The sequence below is a fragment of the Varanus komodoensis genome, unplaced genomic scaffold (genome assembly GCF_004798865.1).
Source record: "Varanus komodoensis strain SLA01 unplaced genomic scaffold, ASM479886v1 scaffold13_3, whole genome shotgun sequence".
In the NCBI taxonomy this organism is placed as follows: domain Eukaryota; kingdom Metazoa; phylum Chordata; class Lepidosauria; order Squamata; family Varanidae; genus Varanus; species Varanus komodoensis.
The window spans coordinates 12,757,338-12,782,568 of NW_025335409.1; the positions used below are offsets into that span (position 1 = coordinate 12,757,338).

The 25,231-nt window shown below is 39.2% G+C and overlaps 2 protein-coding genes across 5 annotated transcripts in view; one reads left to right on the plus strand and one right to left on the minus strand.

Moving 5' to 3' along the window:
- ARMC10 (armadillo repeat containing 10) lies at nt 1-12,125 on the plus strand. Of its 2 annotated transcripts, XM_044423436.1 has the most exons (6): nt 1-401; nt 3,264-3,409; nt 5,459-5,593; nt 7,294-7,470; nt 8,781-8,852; nt 10,394-12,125. In XM_044423436.1, the coding sequence occupies exons 1-6, from the start codon at nt 56-58 to the stop codon at nt 10,652-10,654; spliced, it is 1,137 nt and encodes a 378-aa protein (XP_044279371.1). In that variant the 5' UTR covers nt 1-55; the 3' UTR covers nt 10,655-12,125. The 2 variants fall into 2 exon arrangements, with proteins under 2 accessions (XP_044279371.1, XP_044279372.1); XM_044423437.1 differs by lacking the exon at nt 7,294-7,470.
- NAPEPLD (N-acyl phosphatidylethanolamine phospholipase D) overlaps nt 12,007-25,231 on the minus strand; it is a 25,500-nt gene continuing 12,275 nt past the window's right edge. For 2 of the 3 annotated variants that reach the window (XM_044423432.1, XM_044423434.1), the window contains exons 2-6: nt 23,525-23,822; nt 22,784-22,825; nt 17,473-18,119; nt 16,939-17,053; nt 12,007-14,158 (exon numbers count right to left, since the gene is read on the minus strand). In XM_044423432.1, coding sequence (XP_044279367.1) covers nt 14,012-14,158; nt 16,939-17,053; nt 17,473-18,119; nt 22,784-22,825; nt 23,525-23,822 — 1,249 coding nt within the window. In that variant the 3' untranslated portion in view covers nt 12,007-14,011. The remainder of the gene's footprint in view (nt 14,159-16,938; nt 17,054-17,472; nt 18,120-22,783; nt 22,826-23,524; nt 23,823-25,231) is intronic. The other variant, XM_044423433.1, reaches the window with a different exon arrangement.

Consider the following 25,231-nt stretch of genomic DNA (forward strand, 5'->3'; position numbering starts at 1 on the left):
ACCGAAGGCCTCGCTTCCCGCCGGAAAGGAGCGTTATTGCACGGCTCCTCCGTTTATGACTGAGGCAAGTGCCGGATTTCATTCTGGATACTGGGTGCGGCGTCAGCCTTTTCTGTCTACCATGAGGGACTCCGGGGGCGCTGTGCTGAGAAAAGGGTTGGTGGGCCTAGTGGTAGGGGCGAGCGTCTGCTATTGTGTTTACCGAGTGATCTCCAGAAAAAGAAAAAAACAAGAAGCAGCCGGGACAGAAGGGGAAACTATTCCGCAGGAACGTCAAACAGGGCCATTCTCCTGCGGGGAGCACGCGGTGGCCACCCCAGAGAGCAGTTTATTGCAACGAGTTTCTGGCATTTCCGTGATTTCTAGCACTGTCCAGAAAGGTTCTGGCAGCCTTCAGCAAGGTAAGACGTCGGTCAGTCAAAGAAAAACCGGAAGCATTGCTTCTCTTTAAAATGTATTTTCCAGTCAATACACAAATCTTGGGACCTGAAACAAAATATATCCCCATTTCCAGCCAGCCATGCCCTCATCTGGAATATTGGATGCTGGTAAGGGGCACTGTTAATATTCAGTGGTGTTCCTGCCTTAGAAATTTGGCGGGAAGACCCCACACTCATCCCTAGTATTTTTTAAACCACCTTTTTTAAAAGGATGACTCCATTTTGCTTCTAATTTGATAGGCACACAACCACCTGAATTCAACAAAATGCATATGTATTTAATATATTTATTAATATATTTTATAACACACATACACACGCATTATACATAATAATATATATGCATTCCATATAGCCCGAAGTGTCTGATCCTGCCTAATCTTGGAAAATAAACAGGGTCAGGGCTGGTTGAGCTCTGGATGAGTGTCTTAAATATTGTGAATTGCCCAGAGAGCTTTGGCTATAGGCAGTATAGAAATGTAATAATAGTATGTAGTGTTGCACTATAGTACATAATAGGAGCTGCTCTCGTTCAGGCAGGGCCAACCCTACTATTTGGCATACTGTGGTATGGGGGTGGGAGCAATAGTGAGGTATTGTGGGACAGAGCCATATGTGTCACACAGCCTATCCCTTGACCTCTGCCATCAGGTGTGATAGAACCAGCTGATCAGATCAGATTCTGTACATAGGACTGGGGACACTATCTTATCTTTCACCTGAAGTGGCACAACATTATGGCCCGGATTTCCAACGATGTTTTCATCCCAGAATAATTAGATTTCCAATGATGTTTTCATCCAGATATTTGTCAGCTGCTAGGGGCTCAGGACAGGCATTCAACTTTGTCCCACTTTTTTTCAGTATTTCTGTTCCAATTCATTCAACAGTCATGGCTACTAAGTAGGTTCTGTCTTCATTGGGCTGTTCCTGTTTATTTTGTTTTTGTTTTTGAATCCATACTTTTTAAAATACTTGTGTGAGTGCATTTCCAAGTACCAGGATCTTTAATGTACACTGATGCTGCCCTCTTGTTTCTCAAGGGCTCCATTCATTCTTTATTATGTTGGCATTCACCCCTGAGAATGCTGTTGGAGAAAGTGATTCTAAACTTGACATTTAGAATTACTGGAGTAGCTAGGTTACTTTATAGACACACTTTATCAGAATATATATTTTTATGATTTCCAGGGGTTTCCATAGCTATATTTCCTAATTTGTTGGAGTAGCTACAGCTCTCCGGTGATAGGTCTAAGTGATTTTTATCAGACTAATAAAATCTGGAGTAATAAGTTCATAGCACCTTGTTCAGTTGCCAGAATTATTATTTGTATTCATTATCACTACTATTTCTAAGATTCATGATGTGTTTATCTTCCTTCCTATGCCATAAAACCACTAAAACTTCACTGACAACCTTAAACAATTTAACAGATGCATTAAAGAGCCCTTCATATACCATTAAATGCCTGAAAACAGAACTAGAATTCTAGCATTATCTATATGAATGTTTATATAATTTTATCTGTAGGGTCTGTCCCATCACTAATGGGCTGTTTGGCATAGTCTGCTATTGAACTGAAAATAACAGAAGGAGATGATGTAGTGCATACTTTACCCTGTGTTACACTATGATTGGCCCTCCATTTTTGGGTTGTTCATTGTATAACACATTATACCTAATTAAAGAGATCAAAGCTTTCCCATGTCTGATCAGCGGCTCTTCATGGCCCCTTTTCTGACCATTACTCTGACCTGTCTCTTTCCCTAGATACGCTTTCATTGTAATATTTTACCTACTTTTGGTCAAAAACCCACTAACTATACATTGCTAATACATTAGAGATGCTGATTTATAGCTTGCATAACTCCAGATAAGTCACAGCCCTGTTTCAAAGATGCCTTTCCACTCTCCCTTTTTAAATGTGGCCTGGACAAAATTGGATGAACAAAGTGTAATTACAGAAAAGACTCCCAAGCCTATAGTCCTGAGAGGAGGAAGCATAAATACATGTCCTGAAATGAAATGTAAAACATGCAGTGGGGATGACTGGTTCAGAATACCAGTCCTCAGGGCCAGGGTGGATAACATTAATTACTTCATTCTGCTTCATACAAATCTATAAAATAGGACTTTAGTATGATGGAGAGAGCAGCCAAATGGGGCTGGTTTCTCAGCAGAGCTCACAAAATACCCGTTTTCCTTCCTAATTTTACTATAATTTCCCATATCCAACTTTATAGCATTAGGCTGTAGTAGTTCAGGAAATGACTATTTGACTAGTTATGACTATTTAATTAGCTATTTATTAAATATATAACTTATTTCATTTTATCTATATTAGAGCTACATCCATCTTTCCACTAAAATAATGTTTAAGATGTCTTATAAAACAGCTTATAGCTTATGCCAGAGGTCCTCAAACTTTTTCAACAGGGGGCCAGTTGAAAGGTGCCAGTGGTGGGCGCGGGCCACCAAGGCAGTGCCAGGCACGGGCCAGCAAGAGGGCAAGGGTGGTGGGTGCAGTGGTTTGCTTGCTTGGACATCGTATTCTCCAAGCAAGTCCAAAACCTCTGAGGCGGGCCGGAAAAATGGGCATGGCGGGCTGGATCCAGCCCACGGGCTGTAGTTTGAGGACCCCAGGCATTCATATTGAAACACATCTTAATCACTGTATACTTAGGCAGCCTTTCAGTTAGGGAATATAGAAACAGTTGCTAATTTAGTTGTCCATTCTGTATTCTCCATTCCCATCCTTTCTCAGTTAAATTATTGCTGTAGAAAAAAACTTAACATTAGGTGGTGTGTGTTTCTAAAATTAGGCATGGATTTTCAAAAATCACCCCAGGGTCTGGAGATACAACACATAGAAAATCTTCTTCATTTACTTGAGTCTACAGAGGATCCTTCAGTTCAGGAACAAGTCTTGGTTACACTGAGCAACTGTGCTGCCTTCTCTGTAAATCAAGTAAGTAAGTAAGTATGTTTCTTTCTTAGTGGCAAGCAGAAAATAGAACTATTAAAGACAAAAAGATAATGTAATAATAAAAAACAGATGTGACATTTTTGAGATAAAGAACATTTGATCAAAAGATGTGGTATAAATCTTCAAACTAAAATAAATCTTATTATGCATATGTTAGAAAAGTACTAACTTGACTTATGTTATAATTCTAAGCTAAGCATTGCTTTATGCCAGGAATAGTATTCACACAATTTCTGCAGCTATAATGTTACATTCCTAAGCAGAACCATGGCAACAGGTTGAAGATTCCAAGGCTTGTGGTCTCGAGGAACATTAACATACTTGCCAAGGCCACCTGTGTTTGTTGTTGTAACTTGTTGTTGGGTCAGCTCAGATTTAAGTGACACTATGAATGAGTGCTCTCCAAAATTACCTTGACAGTCCTGCTCAGCTCTTGTAAACTAAAGATTTCCTAATAGAATCAATTAATTTCATAGATTGACTTTGTCTTCTACCTTTAACTTTCCCTAACACGATTGCCTTTTCCAGTGAGTTTTGCCTTCTCATGATATGCCCAAAGTATGACAGGCTCAGCTTTGTTATTTTTGCTTCTCGGGAAAACTGTCTTGGTTTTGATCTAGGATCCACTTGTTCATCTTTCTCTCAGTCCAGGGTATTTGCCAAACTCTTCTCTAACACCAAGTTTCAAACATCGATTTTCTTCCTGTCTGCTTTCTTCACTGTCCAGCTTTCATACCTATACATAGTGATAAGGAGCACAATAGCATGGGTGATATTAGCCTTTGCCCTTACACTCAATGATCTTTTCTAGTTCCTTCGTTGCTACCCTTCCATGTCTCAGCCTTCTTCTCATTTCTTGGCTGCAGTCCCCATTTGAATTGGTGACTCAGCCAAGGTATGAAAAACATTTCATTATTTCAATTTCTTCATTGTTGGGTAATTTAAAGTTGTGTGATTTTTTCTGTACTAATTTTTGCTTTTTTAATGTCTAGCTCTTGTCATCTCTTCTGACACTTTCATCAGAAGTCATTTCAATTCATTGCCTCCTTCTGCAAGTGATATGGTACTTGCATATCTTAACATTGATGTATTTTCTGCCTATTTTCACTTTTCTTCCTCTGTTCCTAATCCAGCTTTCCTTGTATTATGTTCATTGTACAGATTAAACAAATAGGAAAATGAAATACACTCTTGACTGATGCCTTTCCCTGTAGGAAATAATTTTTTTGTGTTCTGTCCTAACATTAGTTTCTTGTCCAAAGTACAGGTCCACCCATTTGCCTTGGCAGCCTGATATTTCATTGCCACTGTGACAATGAAGCGTCTATCAAAATCTAACCCAAGACATGTGGCAGGATATACATTGCACTTCATTCCTTGTATTGCCTTAGGGAACAATGTGCATCCATGGGAAAACTCAAAATAGCTCGACTGTCATAGACAAATCATTACCAGATCAAATCCAGACTGTTAGATGCTCTTAGCCTTGCAAGTGTGGTAGAACAATTTGAATTATCCATGTCTGCAGGCTGATAAATTTGGATGTTTTCTTAAGATCTTTTGAAAACCATCATCTACTTTTAGCCAGCAATTCTACCAAGGCCTTTGTCTCTTGCTTGGAATTGGGAGATGATCTAGTCTGTCAATATGATAGTTGCCAATACATTTCTGGGTTCAATTTTAAAGAGCTGGTGATCATCTTTAAAAGTCCTGCATGGCTTGGAGCCCGATTGTTTGAACAACCTCATGGATAGACCCTATGACTAGCCACAGTGTCCTTGCTCCTCACATGCCTGCCAGTAAGTTCTGTTGGGTTGATGGGCAGAAGAGATAGGGTGTTTTCTTTGATCATTTTTGGTAGACTAATGAAACTTATGAATAGTTATTCTCAGAAATCAGCTCTTTATTCACTTGTTTACATATATTTTCTATTGATTTGGGCTGAATTTACATTCCAGTTTAGAAACTCCAGTTTCCAGTTGCTTGACTCTAGGAATTAAGATATGGCATATTTTCTCTATTTGCTTGTAGGATATCATTCGAAAATTAGGTGGCCTCTCTGTTATTGGGAAAATACTTTCAGTTCCTGTCACTAATGTTAAAGAGAAAGCACTGAATGCTCTTAATAACTTGAGCATGAATACCAAAAATCAAGAAGAGCTAAAGGTAAGTTTAAAATAACTTGGTAACTAACTTTGTGAATAAAAAATGTAGTCAATGAGATACTTCAACTGCAATCTCATTTATATCAAAATCAGTTGAAGTTTTCCTGTTGAATTCAATGTGATGTTGACTTACTCCTTAAATACTGATGAGGTAAATACTATTATTTATTACAGATAACATTATGTATGCTATTCAGTTTCAAACTGCTGGGACAGAACTCAACAGAAAGTGAAAAATATTTTTTTAAATCCCCAAGGCCATTAGTAAAAGTAAAATGTCAGTATGTTAAAGCCAGCTCAATGACTAACTAGAGGGCCATGGTAAACAAAAAGATTTCGGCTCTGAACCAGATAGATAACCAGCATGGTGCCTGATAAGTTGCCCTGACATGACAAAGAGGCTATCTCTGGTCACTGCTCATCTAAGTGTAGGTGAGGGCCTCTGATGACAAATGAAGGACCTTGAGTGGAAAAGGGGGATGGCCTACTACTTTTGATTCAAATCCAGATTAATATATAGTATACTAAATAGAGTTCCAGCAAAAATATGATAGTGTTGCAAGTAAATACAATGGTATCTGGATTTAGTGGTGGCACTCAGATTTCAATAAGGCAGTTCTGTATTTTACTGGGTTCTGAAATTGGCATTATGGGATGTAAAGCAGTGGGTGAAACTTTTGCTGAGAAGAAAGGTTCTGACTATATGTTTAGAATATGCTAACTAAAGGTACCTGAGCTTGAGAAGTGATTTTGCCACTTTTAAAATAATAGCATACATTATATCTCATGTTAAAACTAAATCAAATCTATCTAATTTGGTTGGGCTACCTTCGCTTGTTTGGTTTTAGTAGTTGAATATTAAGGATTTAAACAATGCAACTGTAAAGCAGACCTGTGCACAAACTACTTCGCTTTAAGAATCTCATATTTGGTTGGAAAACGAGAAGCAATATTATGAAACTCCTAAATTTGTATTCCACCATGACTTCTTTACATTCATAAGGCTGTCTGAATGGAAAAGATTGGCTGCATCCTTGACAGTTCTTACTTTTTCAAAGTATACCCTGGTGCCGATTTCTTATTTGCCAGTGTGCATGTAGCTGCAGGCAGCCCTCCCCATTGGATATTAGCCACCTATTTGTCATTCATGACCCACCTGATTAAATGACATTGAGCACTGGACATATCCTCCAGAGGTTATCACTCCCTAATCATGCTAAGAAGGTATATCAAAGTGACCTTGCCTCATCTACGCATTTGTTACATGAATCCTACTCAGTATAAATTTTGATAGACCGATAACCTGTTTTGGTTTTTTTGTGCAAACTTAGTGATTTGATTTGATTTGGTATTCCATGTTCTTCTTTTAAAAAGATGATTTATTTTGAAACTTGGGCTGAACTGAATTGTCTCTCTCCTCTATGTAGCTTAGCCTCTTCAAGGCTTATTACTAGCTTTAAGTTAATAGAAGATCAGGAGGGGAGATGAGCTGATGCTGACCAGCCAGAGACCAGCATCTTGCCTGGCAGGTCTCCTGCTCCTAGCTGCCTAAACTGTACATCATGGGAAGCACTGTTGCCCCCAATGTAGGCTGGATGTCTGCCTTAGAGTTACCATTGGGATGCTGGTCTCCTTGTCTTCACAGTAACATCTTGTTTCTCGCTGGAAATAATTCGTTATGTTTTGCTTTCTTTTCCTAAGATATATATTACCCACGTCTGTGCAGAAACTGAGTCATCTCTATTGAACTCTGAAGTGCAGTTGGCTGGACTTCGGTTTCTGACCAATATGTCTGTTACCAATGAATATCATTATATAATGACTAGCTCTATACCATGCTTTCTTCATTTGCTATTGGAAGGAAATGAAAGAACACAGGTATGGTATCTTACTGTTCTTTCATGCATTAGAAAAAGGAAAATCATTGTTACTGACAAAATTCTTAAAGTTTAGATATGTGTTTTTGTCTAAATTGCTTTGAAAATGTACGTTGCAAAAAAGGTAACTGAACAGTGTGGGAAATATTTTCTTACAGGTTTTCTTTTTTCACCATGAAGTACACTTTAAAAAGTAGAAGGGGATAAGCTCATTTGGCTTTCCTGATCTTCAGGGCCACCCACCAACTCAAAGAAAATCTTAATCAGCACTAATTAAGCAAGTGGTTTGCACTAGAGCATCATTCACAGGAAAAGAATAATCCATGGCCTCCCAATATTCCACTTCAGTGTAGTAATGCATCCATACCACAAGATGGCACTTCATTACTCTGTCTCTAGAAGACAGCTTTACCATGTTTGTGATGTAACAAACAGGAGTTTGTTTTGACCCTTATAAAACAGTGAATAGATTACGCTAGCTCTTTTAGATTATAGTCACCTGCCCCCTTCCCATTAAGTGTTAGAAGGAAGCACAATTCCCTGCGAATGCAAGGGAATCTATACTTCTGGGAAATGGCTTTAAATTTCAGGATAAGAATGGGCAGAAAACAGGCAGGGTCCAAGAAGACCAAGAATGCTGACACTCCTGCTGCATTGCAGTTCTGATTCACTTACATTGGTGCCAAGTGCAAAAGAATCTAGATAACATATCCTGTGTGTGTTTACGGAGAAGTAAGTCCTGTTGAGTTCAAACTTCACAGCAAGGGAAAATCCCACTAGAAAGTGGACTGAGGTTGTTTCCTTGTTTTATTCTAGTTGAATTTTTTTTTAGCTTGGATCCAGACTTCATTTATCAGAAATGGAAGAGCTCCTTCCATTTGCACAAGTGAGTCAAATTCAGTGGTAGCTCACCATGCCTGCCAAGGGAAAATTGCAAGAAGCAATTTTTGCTGAATCTCATTTGCCCTGTACCGCCCAGTGCTATCTCCCAGCATATTCTGAAGGGCCCCCAGTCCTCCAGAGGGGTTTGGGGACTGCAGGAAGAATTAGCCCAAATCACTTCCAATGTTAGAAGTGTTTCTAAACTGAAGTCCTAATCTGTGCATATCTGGACATAACCCATTGTTTTCGTATTTTATTATCTATCACCATGAACAATCAGGAAAACCTGAGATATACATTTAGAAAATATATATTTCATTTTTCCTAACTTTTTATTAGTTATCTTTATACATTTTATTAAAAGTCAGGATTTAAATACCATGTTTGTTGTTTCATTCCATAGATGGATAAATTATTCCTTTATTACAGGTTCAGGTTCTAAAAGTGCTTGTGAATTTATCAGCAAACCCAGATATAACAGAACATCTTCTTAATGCTCAGGTAAAGCTATTTTTTCAGAAGATTTTTGTTTTAATAGACTTTAATTTAAAAAAAAAGCTGAAGCAGCAAAATTAGTGATAAGAACTATTCTAAAATAGTAGAAACAAAGAAAGGATCCTGTCGCACATTTGACAAATTGGTCCTGGCATAGGTTTTTCGTGGACTGCAAAGGTGTTTTAGTTCTCTGTGTTGTTTTTGCTACAATAGAGTTACACCACTATCACTCTGCATGTTCTAACATAGTAGCTGGAGCTTGCCTAAGAAATGTGATTCTCAAAATATGAGGACTAATCAAGAGACATTCAAAGGCTAGTTAAAAATTGCCAGAGTCCATGAACATAGCATATGTACAGATGCAAGACGTTCTATTTCCTCAATAATGAAATTGTGTAGACATTTTCAAATTACTGTGCATTCAAATAATTTTGGGACACAACATCAGTTACCAAATTCAGGCTATCCAAAATGTGCATGAAACTTTATGCACTGAAGATGTTGAATGCTAAAAGATTCACTGGTAATACTTTGCTTCCTGTATCTATAAATAATAAATTGTAGGAATAGGAGTTGCCCCACGGGAAAACATCAAAGGAAACTGAATGATTTGCAATTATATGACATGTGAACATGAACCATCATGTCCTATACTAGTAAACAAGTGTTAAGGCAGAAATACATCCGCCACCGCTCCGGTGTTATTACTACAAATAATGTTCTGTCTGCATTGCAGAGAAATATATCATTTCCTGGGCTTATAATTGGTGCTAAATAGCAAGTATAGGTTTACCATTATACTTTCCAGTTTTAAAAGCCATCTGTGCATTAGATGACTCAAAATACTAAAGTGAAGCTAGTACAATGGTACCTTGGCTCACAAACGCCTTAGTTCACAACCAAATCAGGTTGCGAACAAAAATTTTAGAAAAATTTTGCCTCAGTTTGCGAACTCCGCATTGGGTGACAACCATGATCGTGGCCATGTTGTTGCACAAACATGATCGCAATCATGCCCATCTTCCCTGCACGAGCGCAATCACCATCGCAGCCATCTCCCCCCCCCCCCCCCAGCACGTTTGCTATTGCATGATTACGGTTTGGACTCTCCCTCCAAACAATACTCCCCCACCTAGGTTAGTGTTCTCTACTGTACTATATTTTGTTACTTTGTTGTTCTTTATTGCTTTGTTTCAAATTTTTGTGATAAAAAATATTTACAGAACTGATTAACCTTATTTACATTGAACCTTATGGGAAAATTTGACTTGGCTCATGACTAATTTGGGTTGCGACCAGAGTCATGGAACGGATTAAGTTTGTGAGCCAAGGTACCACTGTATTGTGAGTTTGAACTGACATGGAAGTGTTCCATTCAAAGGTTTGGAAACCCTTGGATTTGCCAAAGATGCCCAAGGCCCCAAATGATTGCCTACTCCAGCTCTTCACACCTTTAAAACTGTACTTTGCTAGAAGTGATTCAGCATGGATTTTGTAATAAGTACATTTTAATAACTGGTAATTTCTTGTGTATTTTAATTTTGCAGGCACCTTTCTTATTATCCTTGTTTGATAGCTGCATAGACAAAGATGTTTTGCTCAGAGTCCTGATCTTTGCCACAAACTTGACAAAGCATATGAAAAAGGATAAGCGTACTACAGTCCCACATAAATACAGTGAAGATTCAATTTTTTCTGTTCTCTGGGGGAGTTCTACAATGTATGTTCAAAAACTGGCATTTTTATTGCTCCATCAAGACCCGGAAGTCAAAGAACAAGTTGCAGAACTAATAATGCAACAGTGCTAAAATCTAAGATTGTATAAGTGAAATTGTCTGTAGGCTCCTGAGCTCTGTATGAAGTATGCATAAGACTTCAGTTGCTGCTAGCAGTGGCTTATGTATTTGCAAGACTTTATATACACATGGGCCTTCTCTGCACTTAAAGATTTTCCTGTTTTAATGGAAGAGACAGCAGCAGCAAAACCATGCATTCCTTTTTGCATATACAAAAGGACACCAACATGAAAAGAATGGTGTGCACACTGGAAAAAACTTGGTATGAGCTTTATATCAAGTGTGCGCGTTCGTGTGTGTGTGGGGGGAGGGTAATCTGTAGCCCTCTGAATGTTGTTTTGGCTTTCTGTTCCCATTAGTCCAATCCAGGAAAGCCAATAGTCTGGGATGAAAAGGCTAAGAGTCTGACAATTTATGGAAGGCCACAGGTTGCTCTCCTCTGCTTTAGAGCTATACAATTCCAGTATGTTATTGAACACCATTTTTGGAAAGTGCAGCGCTAGTTTTGCCTGTAGAAATACTTTACCTGCATTTTCTCAGAACCCTTACTTGAACCTTTCTGAAATGGAATTTGATATATAATTGTTAGTGTTGAAAGAATGTGATCCTACAATATTTTGACCTAGTCTAGATTTGCGCAGACCTGGGCCTCTACCTTAAACTTAATAGAGCAGGAAGTTCCATACAGGTGTGACGGTACCCTTGTTGAAAGTGAATAGAGAACAGCTTGTGCATTGCAAGCTTTTGGGGTGCAACATTAACTTTAGTACTAGTTACTGTACTACTGCAAGCATCTCATCTCATGACTTATGTGGTGACATGGTTGTTTTCTATGCTTGCATCAAGCACATACCTAGTGATATAACAAGTGTTAAGGCTGGATTATAGGAAATGATCAGATTACAGTATTACTAAATATTTACCAATTGCTCAGCACAAACCCTCTAGAAAGAAGAGATTATAGCCTCACAAAATTTCCAACTGTGGTTTGTTCGTTACCACAGATGTCTTACTCCACACGAACAGGTATTTGTCATTCCAGTCGCTTAACTGTAAACAACCTTCACTAAAAGTAAGCTGCTGTAAAGTTCAAGGCTTCCCACACCATCACTTGATGTTGCCACTATGTGAAAATTTGTAGCTCAGATTCACAACTAAAGGGAATGTAGAGCAATTTTTAAAGTAATACTTCATGAAATCACAAAAATAGTGTAGTATTTAGAATGAAATATAGTAGGGCTGCTATACCAGCATTAAACAGTGGGGAAAGGGAAGTCTCTAGTCAAGGACATTAATGAAGCAAAACTACAAACAGTAACATACTTGCAATACAATTGGTTACATAAAGGAATGCTGCAGGCAGCTAGAGAAGCAACAATTTATTTGTGCAATTAAAAGTGAAATGGATTTGGAACAAGAGATCAGTTATCCTTACATACATAGCTGTCAAAGCATCATACAATGAAATGACTAAGTAATAGAATGCTTCTGAGTGAGAACTCTTTATTTTTTGCAGTTTGACACAGGTACATTTGGCCATTTTTTACAAATTTATTATATATCATGCTTTCAGTTCTATAAGCAGTCGCTACATGTTTTTCCACATAATTCTGCTGAAACAATTTGTTTAGACCTCACCATTGGCAGGGGAAAGGGAACAGAAACAAAATAAGCTGAATAAAGATTTCAGAGAACAACCAACTGGTGGTTTTAATCACACAAAGTACTTGCCAATCAAGTTTTCAAACAATTGAAGTATTCAGGCCTATGATAAAGAGCAGTTTCACAGTGATGGTACAATGCAAGTCTACAGCGTTCTAGCCAGCAATAAAATAGTCAGTTTTTAGTCATTAGAACTCTAAAAGGCACATTTCATTAGATTTGAAAACATGAATTTTATATCTGCCAATGAAAAAGTACAAGCATTAAGTAAAATCAGTATTTCTTTAAAATGTGCTTTAGCAACAATTGTGTTGGAAGACTCCATCTCAACAATCCTATCTTTTCAACAGATGTGAAGGCACAGAGCCACCCTCTGGGTGAATTTTCTGCTCAAAGGAGATAATAGACTGGGGACTATTTTACACTAAGGCTGAAAAGTTCAAAGCATTTTATTCACTTTAGGATGAACATTCTACTGGCTGTAAAACTCAAATCATTTCTGTCATTTTAGTGTAACATCATTGCCTCTAATTGGACTATTTAACATTGAGTGGCTCTTACATTACAGCTTTATATAAAAACCAGCCAAGCCATGGTAACCTGTGTTTTGTAAAGTGAAGTATGCAATCCTAGCCATACTTACAAGACCATACATTCTATCAATGTAGGCTTCATGTTTGAGTAAATATGCACAGGACTGGACTGTGGGCATGTATTACAGGATGCTATATCCTAAATGAAAGGTGTTGTGATCCTAAGCTCCATCACTAAAATATCTCAGCTTTCAGTGCAACTTATTTCCAAGGAAATGCTTTCATACATATACAAGGCTGCTATCCAGCTATGAATACAAGGCACCATAGTTTTCATTAGAAGTGAAAAGCCATTCCAATGCCCCTGCATTCATGGATATTTATTTTTTAATTTGTATGCTGCCCACTAATCCAGAAGGATTCGCTAGGCGGCTTACAGTAAAAAGGATATATTCCTCTATGATCCTGTTAAACTGGAAGAGGATGATGGTTGTGCACTCAGACATCAGGTATGAAAGGATTCCTTACACACTGCAATGTATGTGGTAGGCTAATACACATATGGCTCTTTGCACTGACACTCACACCCATCTGCACCTGCAACCCAGGCTGCTGCTGCTGTATATTTTGTACATTAGGTACAGCATGCTTGGGGCTAAATTCATGCAGAAACCAAATGCTATAAATGAATCACTTCCTCTGGCAGTCTCCACCTGTACATGCACCTAATCTACATTCACCTTGTTTTCCAGCGTTGAACTAGAAAGCCACTTTGTAAATTGGAAGAAGAGAGGCTTAAAACACTTAGTAGTTCAATGCTGGGAACAGCTGTGCTAAGAACCACTGAATGCACATGCCTTGTTACGTCTTCTGGACAGTTGCCTAAGTAGTTAATTCCCAGCAGCTGACCAGTACTGGTAATGCTGCACAACAAATTAACATTTAAAAAGGTAAAATCATTAATTTTAACTGCTTATTTACAGGACTTAATAACTAGGTTAACACCATCCGGAGTTGCTATTTCATTTATTTGTTAAAAACTTGTGATTTTATTAGGCTGGTATGCAAGGGGTTAGAGGTTGTTTGGTTATTAAACAAGCACACCTGAAATCTTTTAAAATCCTGTTTAAAAATTTACAAAAATGGATCCATCTTAATTTTTTTCAGATATCGTTCATAAGAAACTGGATTTTTCTTCAAATCCATCATCATTTATATTTATGTCTCGTGATTCTCCATGCTTTAAGACAAAGAAATCTTCTGTTTTTAATCCGTATCTGTCAAGAGCTTCTTTCAATTTAACTGGAGGATCCAGGTAGTACTGTGGAAAAATCAATTCATATCAAATATTTGAGAAGTCATATTTTAAGCTATTGGGAAGCTTCACATTAAACACTGAGTATTTTGCTCTTCCAGTATAGAGGGAAATTCTGGCTACAGGCTTTAGTATAACTTTCTCCCTGGAGCAAATTTTTCTGCAAGTGTGAAGGTGGGGCAAGCCAAGGAACAAGACTTAGTAGCCATGTAGAAAGAGAAGGGCAGCACCAAAGAACTAAAAGAACAAAGAAAGAGGCAGGCCTCAAGCTGGTACTTGAAAGCAACAGTTATGTGAAGATTGCCCACTGCCTTTCAACCAGCAGTTTTCTGCAGACACAAAGAGCCTTTCATGTGTCTAACCCTGAGACACCCAGGAGTGGGAGCAGCTGTTTATACATAGAAATCTACTTGGTTCTTGCCTGTGTGAAACAACATGGAAATACTGCACTCATCCAATGTTTTGACCATAACTTTTTTCAACAAAAGACATTTTTGTAAAGTGCAGCCAACTTTCCTTGTTTTCCCCTAAGTTGAACAGCCAGTCTCAATAGATATTTGACAGTGGAATGGCCATTGCTCAGTGACAGGCCTGGTTCTCATGATCGCTGAGAATAAGTGAGGCACTGTGGCTTAATTTATTCTGGTACTTGCATAATGCTGTTTGCCTAATTACCTGCCCAAGCACCGCCTGTGTTATCTGAACTCAGCAGGCATGTTTGTTAGAGGGCCAGACAACTCCAAATAATCCATGGCCTGTTTGGGGTTAGGTGAGGGTTTATCCTTTCAACAAACCATGACCCATCCTTCCAACAAAGGATTTTCTTTGGATTACTATCCTTGTGCTGTTGCTAGATTTTCTGACTTCATGGGTTTTGGTCTGAATGCTATTTTAATGTTATTTGCTGGCTGCTGCCACTGAATCTCATTGTGACTGTGTGATTACCAAGATGATTCTTATTTTTATTTTATTGTTCCTAGCAAACAGTTATAACTTCCCATGAGCTAGAATAGACCTTCACTTGATACAGCAAAGCCTTCACGCAGTCTTACACAGTTGTTGCTTACATTTAGAAACACTGCACCAACCTGTGCAAATGAAAGCATGCCTGCCAGCACCCCAGGCACAATCTTTACCATAATGCACCCATAAAGTCCCCTGAGGGAGGGATCTGTCCACTCCATTTCCTGGGGGATGCTGCCCCACAGCAACAGGTAGGGGCAAACATACAACACCGCCCCTCAGCCTAGTACTCTCCCATGGCTTATAACTCTACTCACAGCAAAGCAATGTGCTGGTTAGGGAAGTCTTCCCCTAGTGGCTGAAGATGTTCCTGCAGGTTCAACTAAAAAGACACCTTTAGATTGGTGAATGTGTACTAAAAACCAAATTGTCCTGAGTTGTACAGCTCCAGAGTTTCTCTTAGTATGCACCACCAATTTCTCCAGGATTCATAGTCCTGGCACTCAGACACTGGAAGACAGACACACATCCTCTTTTGTGGTCCATCTAAAAGGTGGGATAAAACTATATTAAATAAATTTGTATTCTGAATCTCTGTTGAGAAAATCATGTGGAAAGGGAATGGGGAACGGTTTGTGGGTTACACAGTCCTTCTTAAGGACCTATTTAAAATGGAAGGGTTTCACACACAGGTAATTTATGTTTCCATATCTGCACTGTTAAAGCCAGGCTGAAGTAAAATTTCTGAACTATGTTATAAATTTAATTAGTATAATAGCTGTCATTACAGCAGGCAGGATGTGTGCATGTAAATGTGTTTAGAAAGGCTGTTTATTAGAAAGACAGTGGAGTGCAGATCACTGCCACATCCCTTTCCTGTTCCACATAGGAGCGAGCAGCAGCTATTCATTTAAACAGAATTAAAGAGAAATGCTTTACTAAACATGTTCCTCTTTGCCTTGGCAACCTTAACCATCAGGAACAGATCCTATTCCTAAATGAATAGGTTCCATTCCTTTATCTGCAAAGCCACATCCTTAGTTGTTGGCTTGTTACTTGGTCATGCTGGTCATGGCAGAAAGCTGCAGGGATGTGTGCATGAGTGCCGAGACAGAATGCTTTCTTGTTTAGGAGGTTGTCTTCAACTAGGGAAGCTGCCTGGTAAAATTTCAAGGCAAAGTAAATCTACTTTGAAAAACATAATTTTGATGAAAGGCAATTAGCTATATATGATCTCCCTAAAGAGGACAAACTATGTACACCCTAGTTTCTTCAGGTGCACTTAAAATCAGCAGTCCTTTTCACATTACACAGATCTCAAGCCAGTTCCTATTAAGTGATGCAAGATGGCTTGAAAATTGCAGCTCTTAGTCCAGTAATGCACCAAGTATGTGTCTGGCCTGAGTAGTGTAGCATAATAAGTGAACCTGAGTTCAAATTACCAACTTGCCAAGGCCATTATTCTGCCCTTGCTTCCTTCTAGTTGGCCCCCACCAGGAACAGGTAATTCTGCTGCACCTCTACATCAGGTGTGGTTAAATGATCTAATCACATCTGATGCAGAAGAATGATCAGCCCTCAGAAATAGCTGCCCGAGTTACTGTCTCAGGCTGCCTTCCTTCCAGTCAAGAGGCACTGACCAGGGACTTACAGGAAATGGACTCCTGAATGCTTAAATAATTCTTATATGTAGGGTGTAGGAAGAGTGCTTTCTATTTTGTAACAGATGAAAGCCTGTTATAAAAGATGGGAACACACTGTTGTTGACATTACCACTCTGAATGGAACAACCATAGTCACACTAGTAAACAGTTCACACTTACCTCATTTGCTAAAGCAAAGGTCCCCCAGTGAATTGCTAAAGACTTCTTTGTTTGTACATCAATATGAATCCTCACAGCTTCTTCAGGGTCCACATGCTGGTATTTCATAAACCACCTAGCAAACAGAAATAAACATTTTTCCTTGCCTATTGCACTGTAGCTGGTAGAAGCACACAAGCAAACCTATTTCCCTTTACTGCCATTTTCCATGCAAGGTTTGTTCTTAGTAGTCCATTTTGTTCTTTTTCACATTGCTAAGAACAGCTTCCCTGTTTACCTGATAATTCAAATCAAGTCTCTCAAATATAAATTTCATACATTTCCTGTTTTCTCATAAATTACTTTGGTTTTTGCTGTAATGTCTGCTGCTAGCCACCCTTCACCTGCCCCTTTTCTATCAAGACCTAGTGTTTCTTCTTGCCTCTGTGTTTAAATTTTGAGCTATCATTATAAGGACCATTGGTGCTTTCTAACAACGACAGGTTAGTTTAGCTTAGCTTTGGGTCAGAGACTCCAACTTATCAGCTCACATACCTTGGTTCATATGCTCCAATGGGAATAGCTGCAAGATCAAAAGGTCCAAATCGCTTCCCAATCTCCTCGAATGCTACACAATAGCCAGTGTCTCCTGCAAAAAAAAACCTATTCCAGGGTCCCAAGACAGACCAGCTTCCCCAAAGAACTTTGTTGTCATCTGTTACAGTCCTTTTGGACCAGTGTTGAGCAGGAGTAAATACAAATGTAACTGCATCATGACCAGGAACACAGTTTTCCCCCCACCAGTCCAGTTCAATTACATTCTCACAACCACATTTCTGCATCCAGTCCAAGAGTCCAAGGGGCACAAACCATCTCAGGTCACTGCCAAAGCGACTATTTAAATTAATTACAGTGTGATAGTCCAAATGGTCATAATGGGTGTGGCTGATCACTACAGCATCTATTTTTGGGAGTTGATCTACTGTACATGGAGGTCCTCGGAAACGCTTAGGACCTGCAAACTGTACTGGAGAAACCCGCTGGCTGAAGACGGGGTCAGTAAGAAAGGTAAGTTCATCCATTTCCACCATTACTGATGCATGTCCAAGCCATGTTACTCGTATACCAGCTCCAGTTTTTCCAACGAGTTCAGGGTTTTGGACAAAATAAGGTTTTAATACTGGAAGCTCCCTGTCAAGCTCCTAGCAAAAGAAAACAGACAAAAGTCAGAAAGCGTACAAAGTTAAAGTACATAAGTTAAATAAATTCAAATGCTGTTTAATAAAGATAAAACTTGCTCATATACCTTAGTAAGGCATCCCTGCTAGATCTAAGCCATCAGCTGCCTAATGGTTTCTACGACCCACAGTGTAATCAGAGAAACACTTAGGGCCAGCATTCCTACATCTCAGGAGGGCTTGCAAGTCAAAGGCCATATAGCTGGTTGACTTGCAAGTTTAAGAAGCACCCAGTAATGTGAATGCAGAGGAAGCAAAACGGATGAGAGAGGCATGAAATGCCAATAGCTCATAAATGTAATTAATAAATAGCTATGAGGACAAAAGTACAGCCATGTAGTGATCAAGCCTACCTATCTGGAGTATAAACCGTTCTATTTGCTCAAGATTGTGGGCTAGCAGGTACTCCAGGATTAAATAAGTAGCCTGATTCCGAAGTGAGTAAAAGTAAGGATGATTGCATTCAACAGGGCTCATTTCTGAAGGTTCCAAGAATAACATAAAATCTCATTAAGAAAACATTTAGCTTCAGGGATGCTAGAAAAGCTGAAAATATGAAGATGGGCTCTACTTCAGAGTAGCCTTTAGAGAGCTTCCAGAAGCTAGAGGGGGATCTTCTGTGGCCCAACACTGAGGCGTTTTTGACTGGAGCCTTATTCAACATGGCTGTTGTCTGAGAAATCCATATATTTTGTATAGGGAATCCATTTTCTCCTCTGTTTGCTGATTTCCATGAAGCAGGTAAATAATTTAAAAGACAGAGAACATCGGTGCATATTAAAGGCTGTTCCAGTACAAAATTTATTGTTGTAATAATCAAAGTTAAGAAAATCCCCTGCAGTAATACATTCAGAATATGAGAGCTAAACAACAGGTTACATTAAATATGTTGTATATAGCTGATCTCTCTTTCTTACTGCAGTATAAATGTGCAAGGCCCGGATCTGGAGCACCATAAGTAGCTATTAGAGAGCTATTGGAGTAGCTTCCCACCCAGCTACTTCTCCCACTACATGTGGGCTGAAAAAGAAAGATCCTCCATTGGCATAAATGGAAAGTTTTTAAAATAAAGATGCAATTAAATAATGCAAGGGAATGTGGGAGCGGCAGGGAGGATTTAAAACCACCTCCATTCATGTGCAGTGCCACAACAGTAGAAATAAGCACTTATTTGGACAAGTATATAACAGTATTGTGTTGCCCTTCTCTCTATAAGATCCATGTTTGGTTATTATGGGATTAGTCCTTACACAGAAGCTCATCTAACCCACTAATCAGTTCAGCTGATTCACAAACCCTAATTCTTTCTCCAACTTTCTATATATTTTCTTCTTCACTTTCAAGTCCAGACTTCCACTCACAAATAATATCAATTCATTTCCAGAAACATAAATTCCACCTCAGTTCTTTCATATATTCAGCTGCAGGAAATAGCTGAAGCATCATGGATGCAAATAAAATTAAAAGACTCATTCAGGAAACTAGTATTTTCCACAGAAAAATTGAAGGGTTAAATTCATTCTCTTTTAAATTTAGGCTACTTTGTTTCAGAAGGGAGAATAGTATGTTCATTCTCCAATTCCAAATTTAAAACCTCAGAGCAGAATGAAACAAAATTACGAAATATGAAGAATACAATAAATATGAACCTTGGGTGTTCAGCGGGGCCATACTGTGCAACCTTTTTAATACGATTTGCTCCCCAAACTGTCTTCATTTTGTTAAAATGCAAAACAGATAAATAATTCAAGAAGGCACCACAAACCTTTCCTATCCCGAGAAATAAAAAGTACTTTATGTCAAGTATAGCACAAAAACCTGAAGGGATGCAGAAGCATATTCCAGCTCTTAAAAGCCTATGTGAAGTCATTCTGCCCTATTATTATGACAACTTTTTCTTCATGAAATCTTCAAAGAGTTCTTTTCTCTAGATGTTTCAGATCAAGCAAGAAGAAAGCAGGCAATGTGAATTAAATCAGAAAATCGTGAAAACAACAGCCACATTACAATGTGTTCCACTGCAAATTCTTTAAACAGAAAGCCAGGCAAATTGCCTTATAATAGCTTTTCTCTTCCTTAGTATTGGCATACTGGGAGAAGGATGCTGGTATAAGTAGAACCAAAGCACCTAGAGTGGGAGGCAGTGACACTTGTTTCAAACCTAACTCCAACCCAACCCCTGCACACAAGATACTATGTCCCTTAAGACATGCATATCAACCAAGTGCATTACATAAGTAGGTATCAAGGCTTTCTACTAAGTCATTAAGGGAGAAGCGCTGAATCTGAACCAATGCCTCCCAGCTCTCTTCCTTTCAGTAAAGCTTCTGACTCCACTCTCAAGGTAGTTCTTGCTCCTTGAAAGTTGGGTGGTGGGAAAACCTGAGCCCTTGTACCTGGTCAGCTTGTTTCTCCCACTGTCACCTGACCAGCTCAAGGGCCAGGTCTTGCTGACCAGGTCAGCTCTCCCTCCCACCTCAACAAACCGCTGCTTTTCCAAGGCAGGCAGATTCTCATTCACCACCTGAGAAGCATCACTAGGTAACCCTGAATTAGTCAACTCTTTCTCCCCTCACTTGCTCTTCCACCTCCTCCTCAGAATCAGACAAACTGATCTGAGCAGCCTGTTTGGAGCAAGAGATGGGCCCCCTCTCTACAGTGGACAGGTACTCAATTTCCAGAGGAAACCACAAGGGTTCCTATGTATTTAAGCTTTACTAAACTGTCTGCTTTAACCAAAAGACTCCCCAGCCAATTCACAAATGAGACAACAGTGGGGTCCTTGGAAGGAAGGCGACAATCCAAAACTTTTCCCAATTGCTGTGATCAACAGCAGAATCAGATCCTGGCTTTCTGCTGAAGGGGCAATATGGAATGCACAGGCCTATATGAAGCATGTTGAAGCAGACACAGCTGTTGGAATGTTCCAGCTAGCAAGCCAAATGCTTAAGCAAAATACCCAGTGTACCAGACCATGGTTAATCCTCCTAAACTTGTCACAGCTGGTCAAATACAATGAAACCATTCCTAGCATACCTATCTAGGTCATTCCAGACACTGTGAGTTACCAGGAGACTAGCAGAAGAATTGAGATTGTGGAGCTGAAAGACAGGCACATTCTGAGTCTCCCACCAGCCAGGGAAAAAGACCAATGACCATGGGAAGGGTCCATCCTGCCTCGCAAGAAGAAGGCCAGCCTAGTCCCATCCACTTGCCAGAAAAGAAGCAGCTACATGGAGTTTGTTTCCCCAAATAGCAGAAAGATCACTCCATTTATGATGACTGTGGCCCTGGGGCTGCCAAAATGGAAGCAAGCACATTTTGCTCTCTCCATTGGACAGGGAACGAAAGACAGCCGGGATGCCTCTGTATGTGTATGCACATGAGCTCTGCGTTGTTACCATTGTTGGTAGGCCTTTTGGAGACGTTATTTGATTGGAAAGGTGGAGTGTATATAAATATAGATAAAGAGAAACAAAAGTTGGATACATGTTTTCAGGACCATCTTTACATTCATGAAGAGTGAACATTTAAAAGGAAGGATTCATTTTATCCTAAGATTGTAAGCTGCATTAAATTGCTTTCAGGCTGATGGAAGACATGCCCCAATCTTGTCAATGCAGGGAGAAATGGATGTTATATGTCAAGTGTAACAGTAAATGTGATGCTTGGGTTAAAAAGGTAAGACATGATGAATCAGGTTGAGGGAGGGAAGATTTGGTTCCTTGACTCATTCTAGGTATTATACCAGGCATATGATACACATACCTTATGCTCTGTCACAGCTGCTTCAGTGGATAGCATCTTAATTCCTACCTTCCTCCACCAATTTCTTGCACTCTCAGATGTATTCTGATGTATTTCACGTCTGCAAGTGTACCTTTGTGGCATGCATCACTAAGTCAGAAGGCATTTAGTAAGCCATTTAGCCCAATCCAAAAGTAAAAAGCTACAGTGAGGGTGAGCCACATACTCCTAGGGAACTGGTTTCACCACCAAACTGCTTTAACCATTAACTTTTTTTCTTAGTGTTAACCTGTGATCTTCCCTTCTATAACTAAAACTTATTTGAACATGTCCTGCCCTCTGGCACAGCAGAAGACAAGATTTGCCTTCAGCACTGTGACAGGCCTGCAAGTATTTCAAGAGTGTTATGTTGCTTCTCAAATCTTCCTTCCCCTGAGTAGTTTCTTCAGATTTCTTCACAAGACTAGTTTTCTACACCACATTCATTTTTCACTGTTTTCCTCTGAACCCATTTCAATTTGTTTACATTTTTCTTAAAATGTGTAGTGACCAGAAGTGGGCACATTACATGAGATAGCATGCTAGTTGTTTCTCTGCCTAAGAAGTATAATCTGCCCTGTCCTGAAGAATCCAGACAAATAGGAGGATTATGGGAGTTACAAGCCTACCCAACCAAGGACACCAGGCTGGGGAAGGTTGGTCTAAACTGCACCTTGGCAGAGACTGAGGAATTGTCTTAATTCTGATTAACTCTGGCCCTGGCTCCACATACATGCACAAATTCTCCACTTACACAGTAATACTCATTTGCAAACATATACTTGGGGGACTATCAGCCAACCAACAAGGATGCTCTCACTCCAAAGAGGTCCTGGGCTCACCTTGATCCTTAAATGTGTTTCCAGCATAAGCAGTGGAGTAATCTATTGGGAGAGGACAATTTGTCACAAGGAGCTAACCTGAATCAAATGGCAGATGCCCAAGTATTGCTCACAACTCTTTTCCTGGGACCAATTCACCCAAGTTGCTTTGTATTTGGGGATAAATATCACGGTATCAAATAGATGCACACAATGCAAGTTATTAAGAGGATAGAAGTTTCTTTTTAAAATACACAAAGGGAGAAGACCAACACTTTCCAATCTGCTGCTTGCATATATGTTAAAAATAGCTGTCTAGAGAGCCACTACCAATCTGTATCGGCAGAACTGGGCTAGATGAATCAGTAGTCTGACTCAGTAGAAAGGAATATCCTATGATAAATAGTTTGATTAACTTATTTAAAGTGTATTTAAACTCTGTCCCAGGGCTAATCTGAGGGCTAGGTCATTCACAAAATCACCTGCAGATGCAGCCTTGGGCTTTTACAAATTCCAAGTCCAACTGCTCTTAAAAACAACTTTTAGAAAAGTTTCACACATTAGATTACACTGATGATACATTCAGTCCTATGGTGAATATTCCTGTATGATAATACAAGATTTATCATATTTGCACTTAAAAACAATTAAGTGCTTGTTTCAAACAACTTATGCTTACCCCTAAGAAAAAGATGTATGAAGTGGCCCTGTCATGCTTCAAGCATGAACAAGTGTCTTTAATAGTAATATTCAATTATTTACCTGCTTTGAAGATGGGACCTTGCTGTTGTCCTTTTCTGTAAAAGTCCACTTTAAAAAATTTGAAAAAGATGGTGTCTTCCATGTTGGCCAAGGATTGACAAACCTCCCATCTTTACCTCTTTGAGATTTTGTTACATCTTCCTCCAATCTATAGTCAATTCTGAAGCTTTTTCTCGATGTCCTAGAGGAATCGCTTCCTCGGGAACCTTGACTTGAATTTTGCCGTTTTCTTACTTCTTCCGAAGTCTGATTGCAAGCAGACAAAGGGGGCTCATCATCAATATCTTTTGGTGTACAACTAGAAGAAACAAAACTTTCTTAAATGAAATATATCAAAAGATCAAAACTACAGGTGCTTCCAGACTGAGCTCTTGGGAATAGCAATTAGCAGGCATCATGCAGCTTTTCTCCTTAAGCCATTTTCTTCATTGTAGGAAAAGAATGGAAGTGGCACAGGAAAGTTAGCATAATCTGGACCTGCTGTAAACTTCCATGAAGGAGGCAGTGTGATGGCACCAAGAAAGCCTTGTCTGGAAGCATCCTGGTTTCCAACATAAAGCTGTGAGCTCTTCCTCTATTAATCTGTATAAAAGTGCTACAAGAGTATGACTTAGCAAGCAACTGGAGTGGTGTTTGAAACTTAGACAGAAATTTGCTCTTTGCAATGCATAGCATCAGGCTCTTGGGTTGTTACATGCTAGGAGTTGTTAGTCTGGTTTCTGCTGAAGTAACAGCCTACCGGTCCTGAAGTTCATTATCTGCGCAATTTGATTTTGAACGCTCATTTTTGCTCCAAAAGACAAAGTATCTTCATACAGAGCCATCCTGTGCATTTTTTACTGTAAAAATAAGTAGGAACTGATAAGGTGAGGTAAATTATGGGATGACGATGAGGACAAATTAGTTTTAGAAGTAAGATTATCTCTGATGTCAATTTTCCCACCAGTGTGGCTCTTTTAACTAGAATAATGGACTCTCCTTTGCAATTCAAAGATTAGAAAAAAGGATCATATGCTACAATGCTATCTAGCATCAATAAAAAGCATTTTGATAAGATTTGCAAAGGCCCTCAAACCCACTTTCTACCCACACACTAGCAGATAATTTACACTTGCTACACATTCAGATCTGGAAATTAAAAAGACATACTCATCATCCTAGTTCAGTAGACTTTACACATGGGGGATTAGTAAATAAGTGTTTTCCAGCACAGCACAGTCTGGATTTCAGTCAAGAAGTTATTAAAATGAACTTTTAACACCATAACAAACACTGGCTCAATTAGACATGAAAGGGTGTATGAGGTCCCAAAAGCTCTGTATAGTTACAACAATTAACGATCAGAAGTGCACATGCAGACAAGAAACAGGTGCGTGTTAAGCACTGAGGGATACATCAGAAAAGAGGCACTGAAAGGTCAAAGTCCCCACACCACTGATGCCAAGAGCCCATTTCACAATTTCTACTAGTGCAAGCAAATTGAAAAATACATATTTTTACAAAGCACTCTGGTGGCTGAAGAAAGGAGACTAGAGTGGACTAAGAAACATAGATTTGGAGTAAATACAGAGCACATGCGCCAAAACGTAAGAAAGTGGGCTTGGGTTCATGGTTCCCGCATGAGGAAAAGGTAGGGTTAAAAAGAAAGAAGGTAAATCTCACACAGTGCCTAGGTAAGAGAGGCAATGTGAAGTGCTATTGGTCCAG

Excerpts from the sequence above, each read along its gene's own strand:
- ARMC10 (XM_044423436.1), top strand. The coding sequence starts at position 56 with ATGACTGAGGCAAGTGCCGGATTTCATTCTGGATACTGGGTGCGGCGT. Across the intron at positions 5,594-7,293 it reads AAAATCAAGAAGAGCTAAAG|ATATATATTACCCACGTCTG; the intron begins GTAAGTTTAAAA and ends TCTTTTCCTAAG. Across the intron at positions 8,853-10,393 it reads AACATCTTCTTAATGCTCAG|GCACCTTTCTTATTATCCTT; the intron begins GTAAAGCTATTT and ends TTAATTTTGCAG.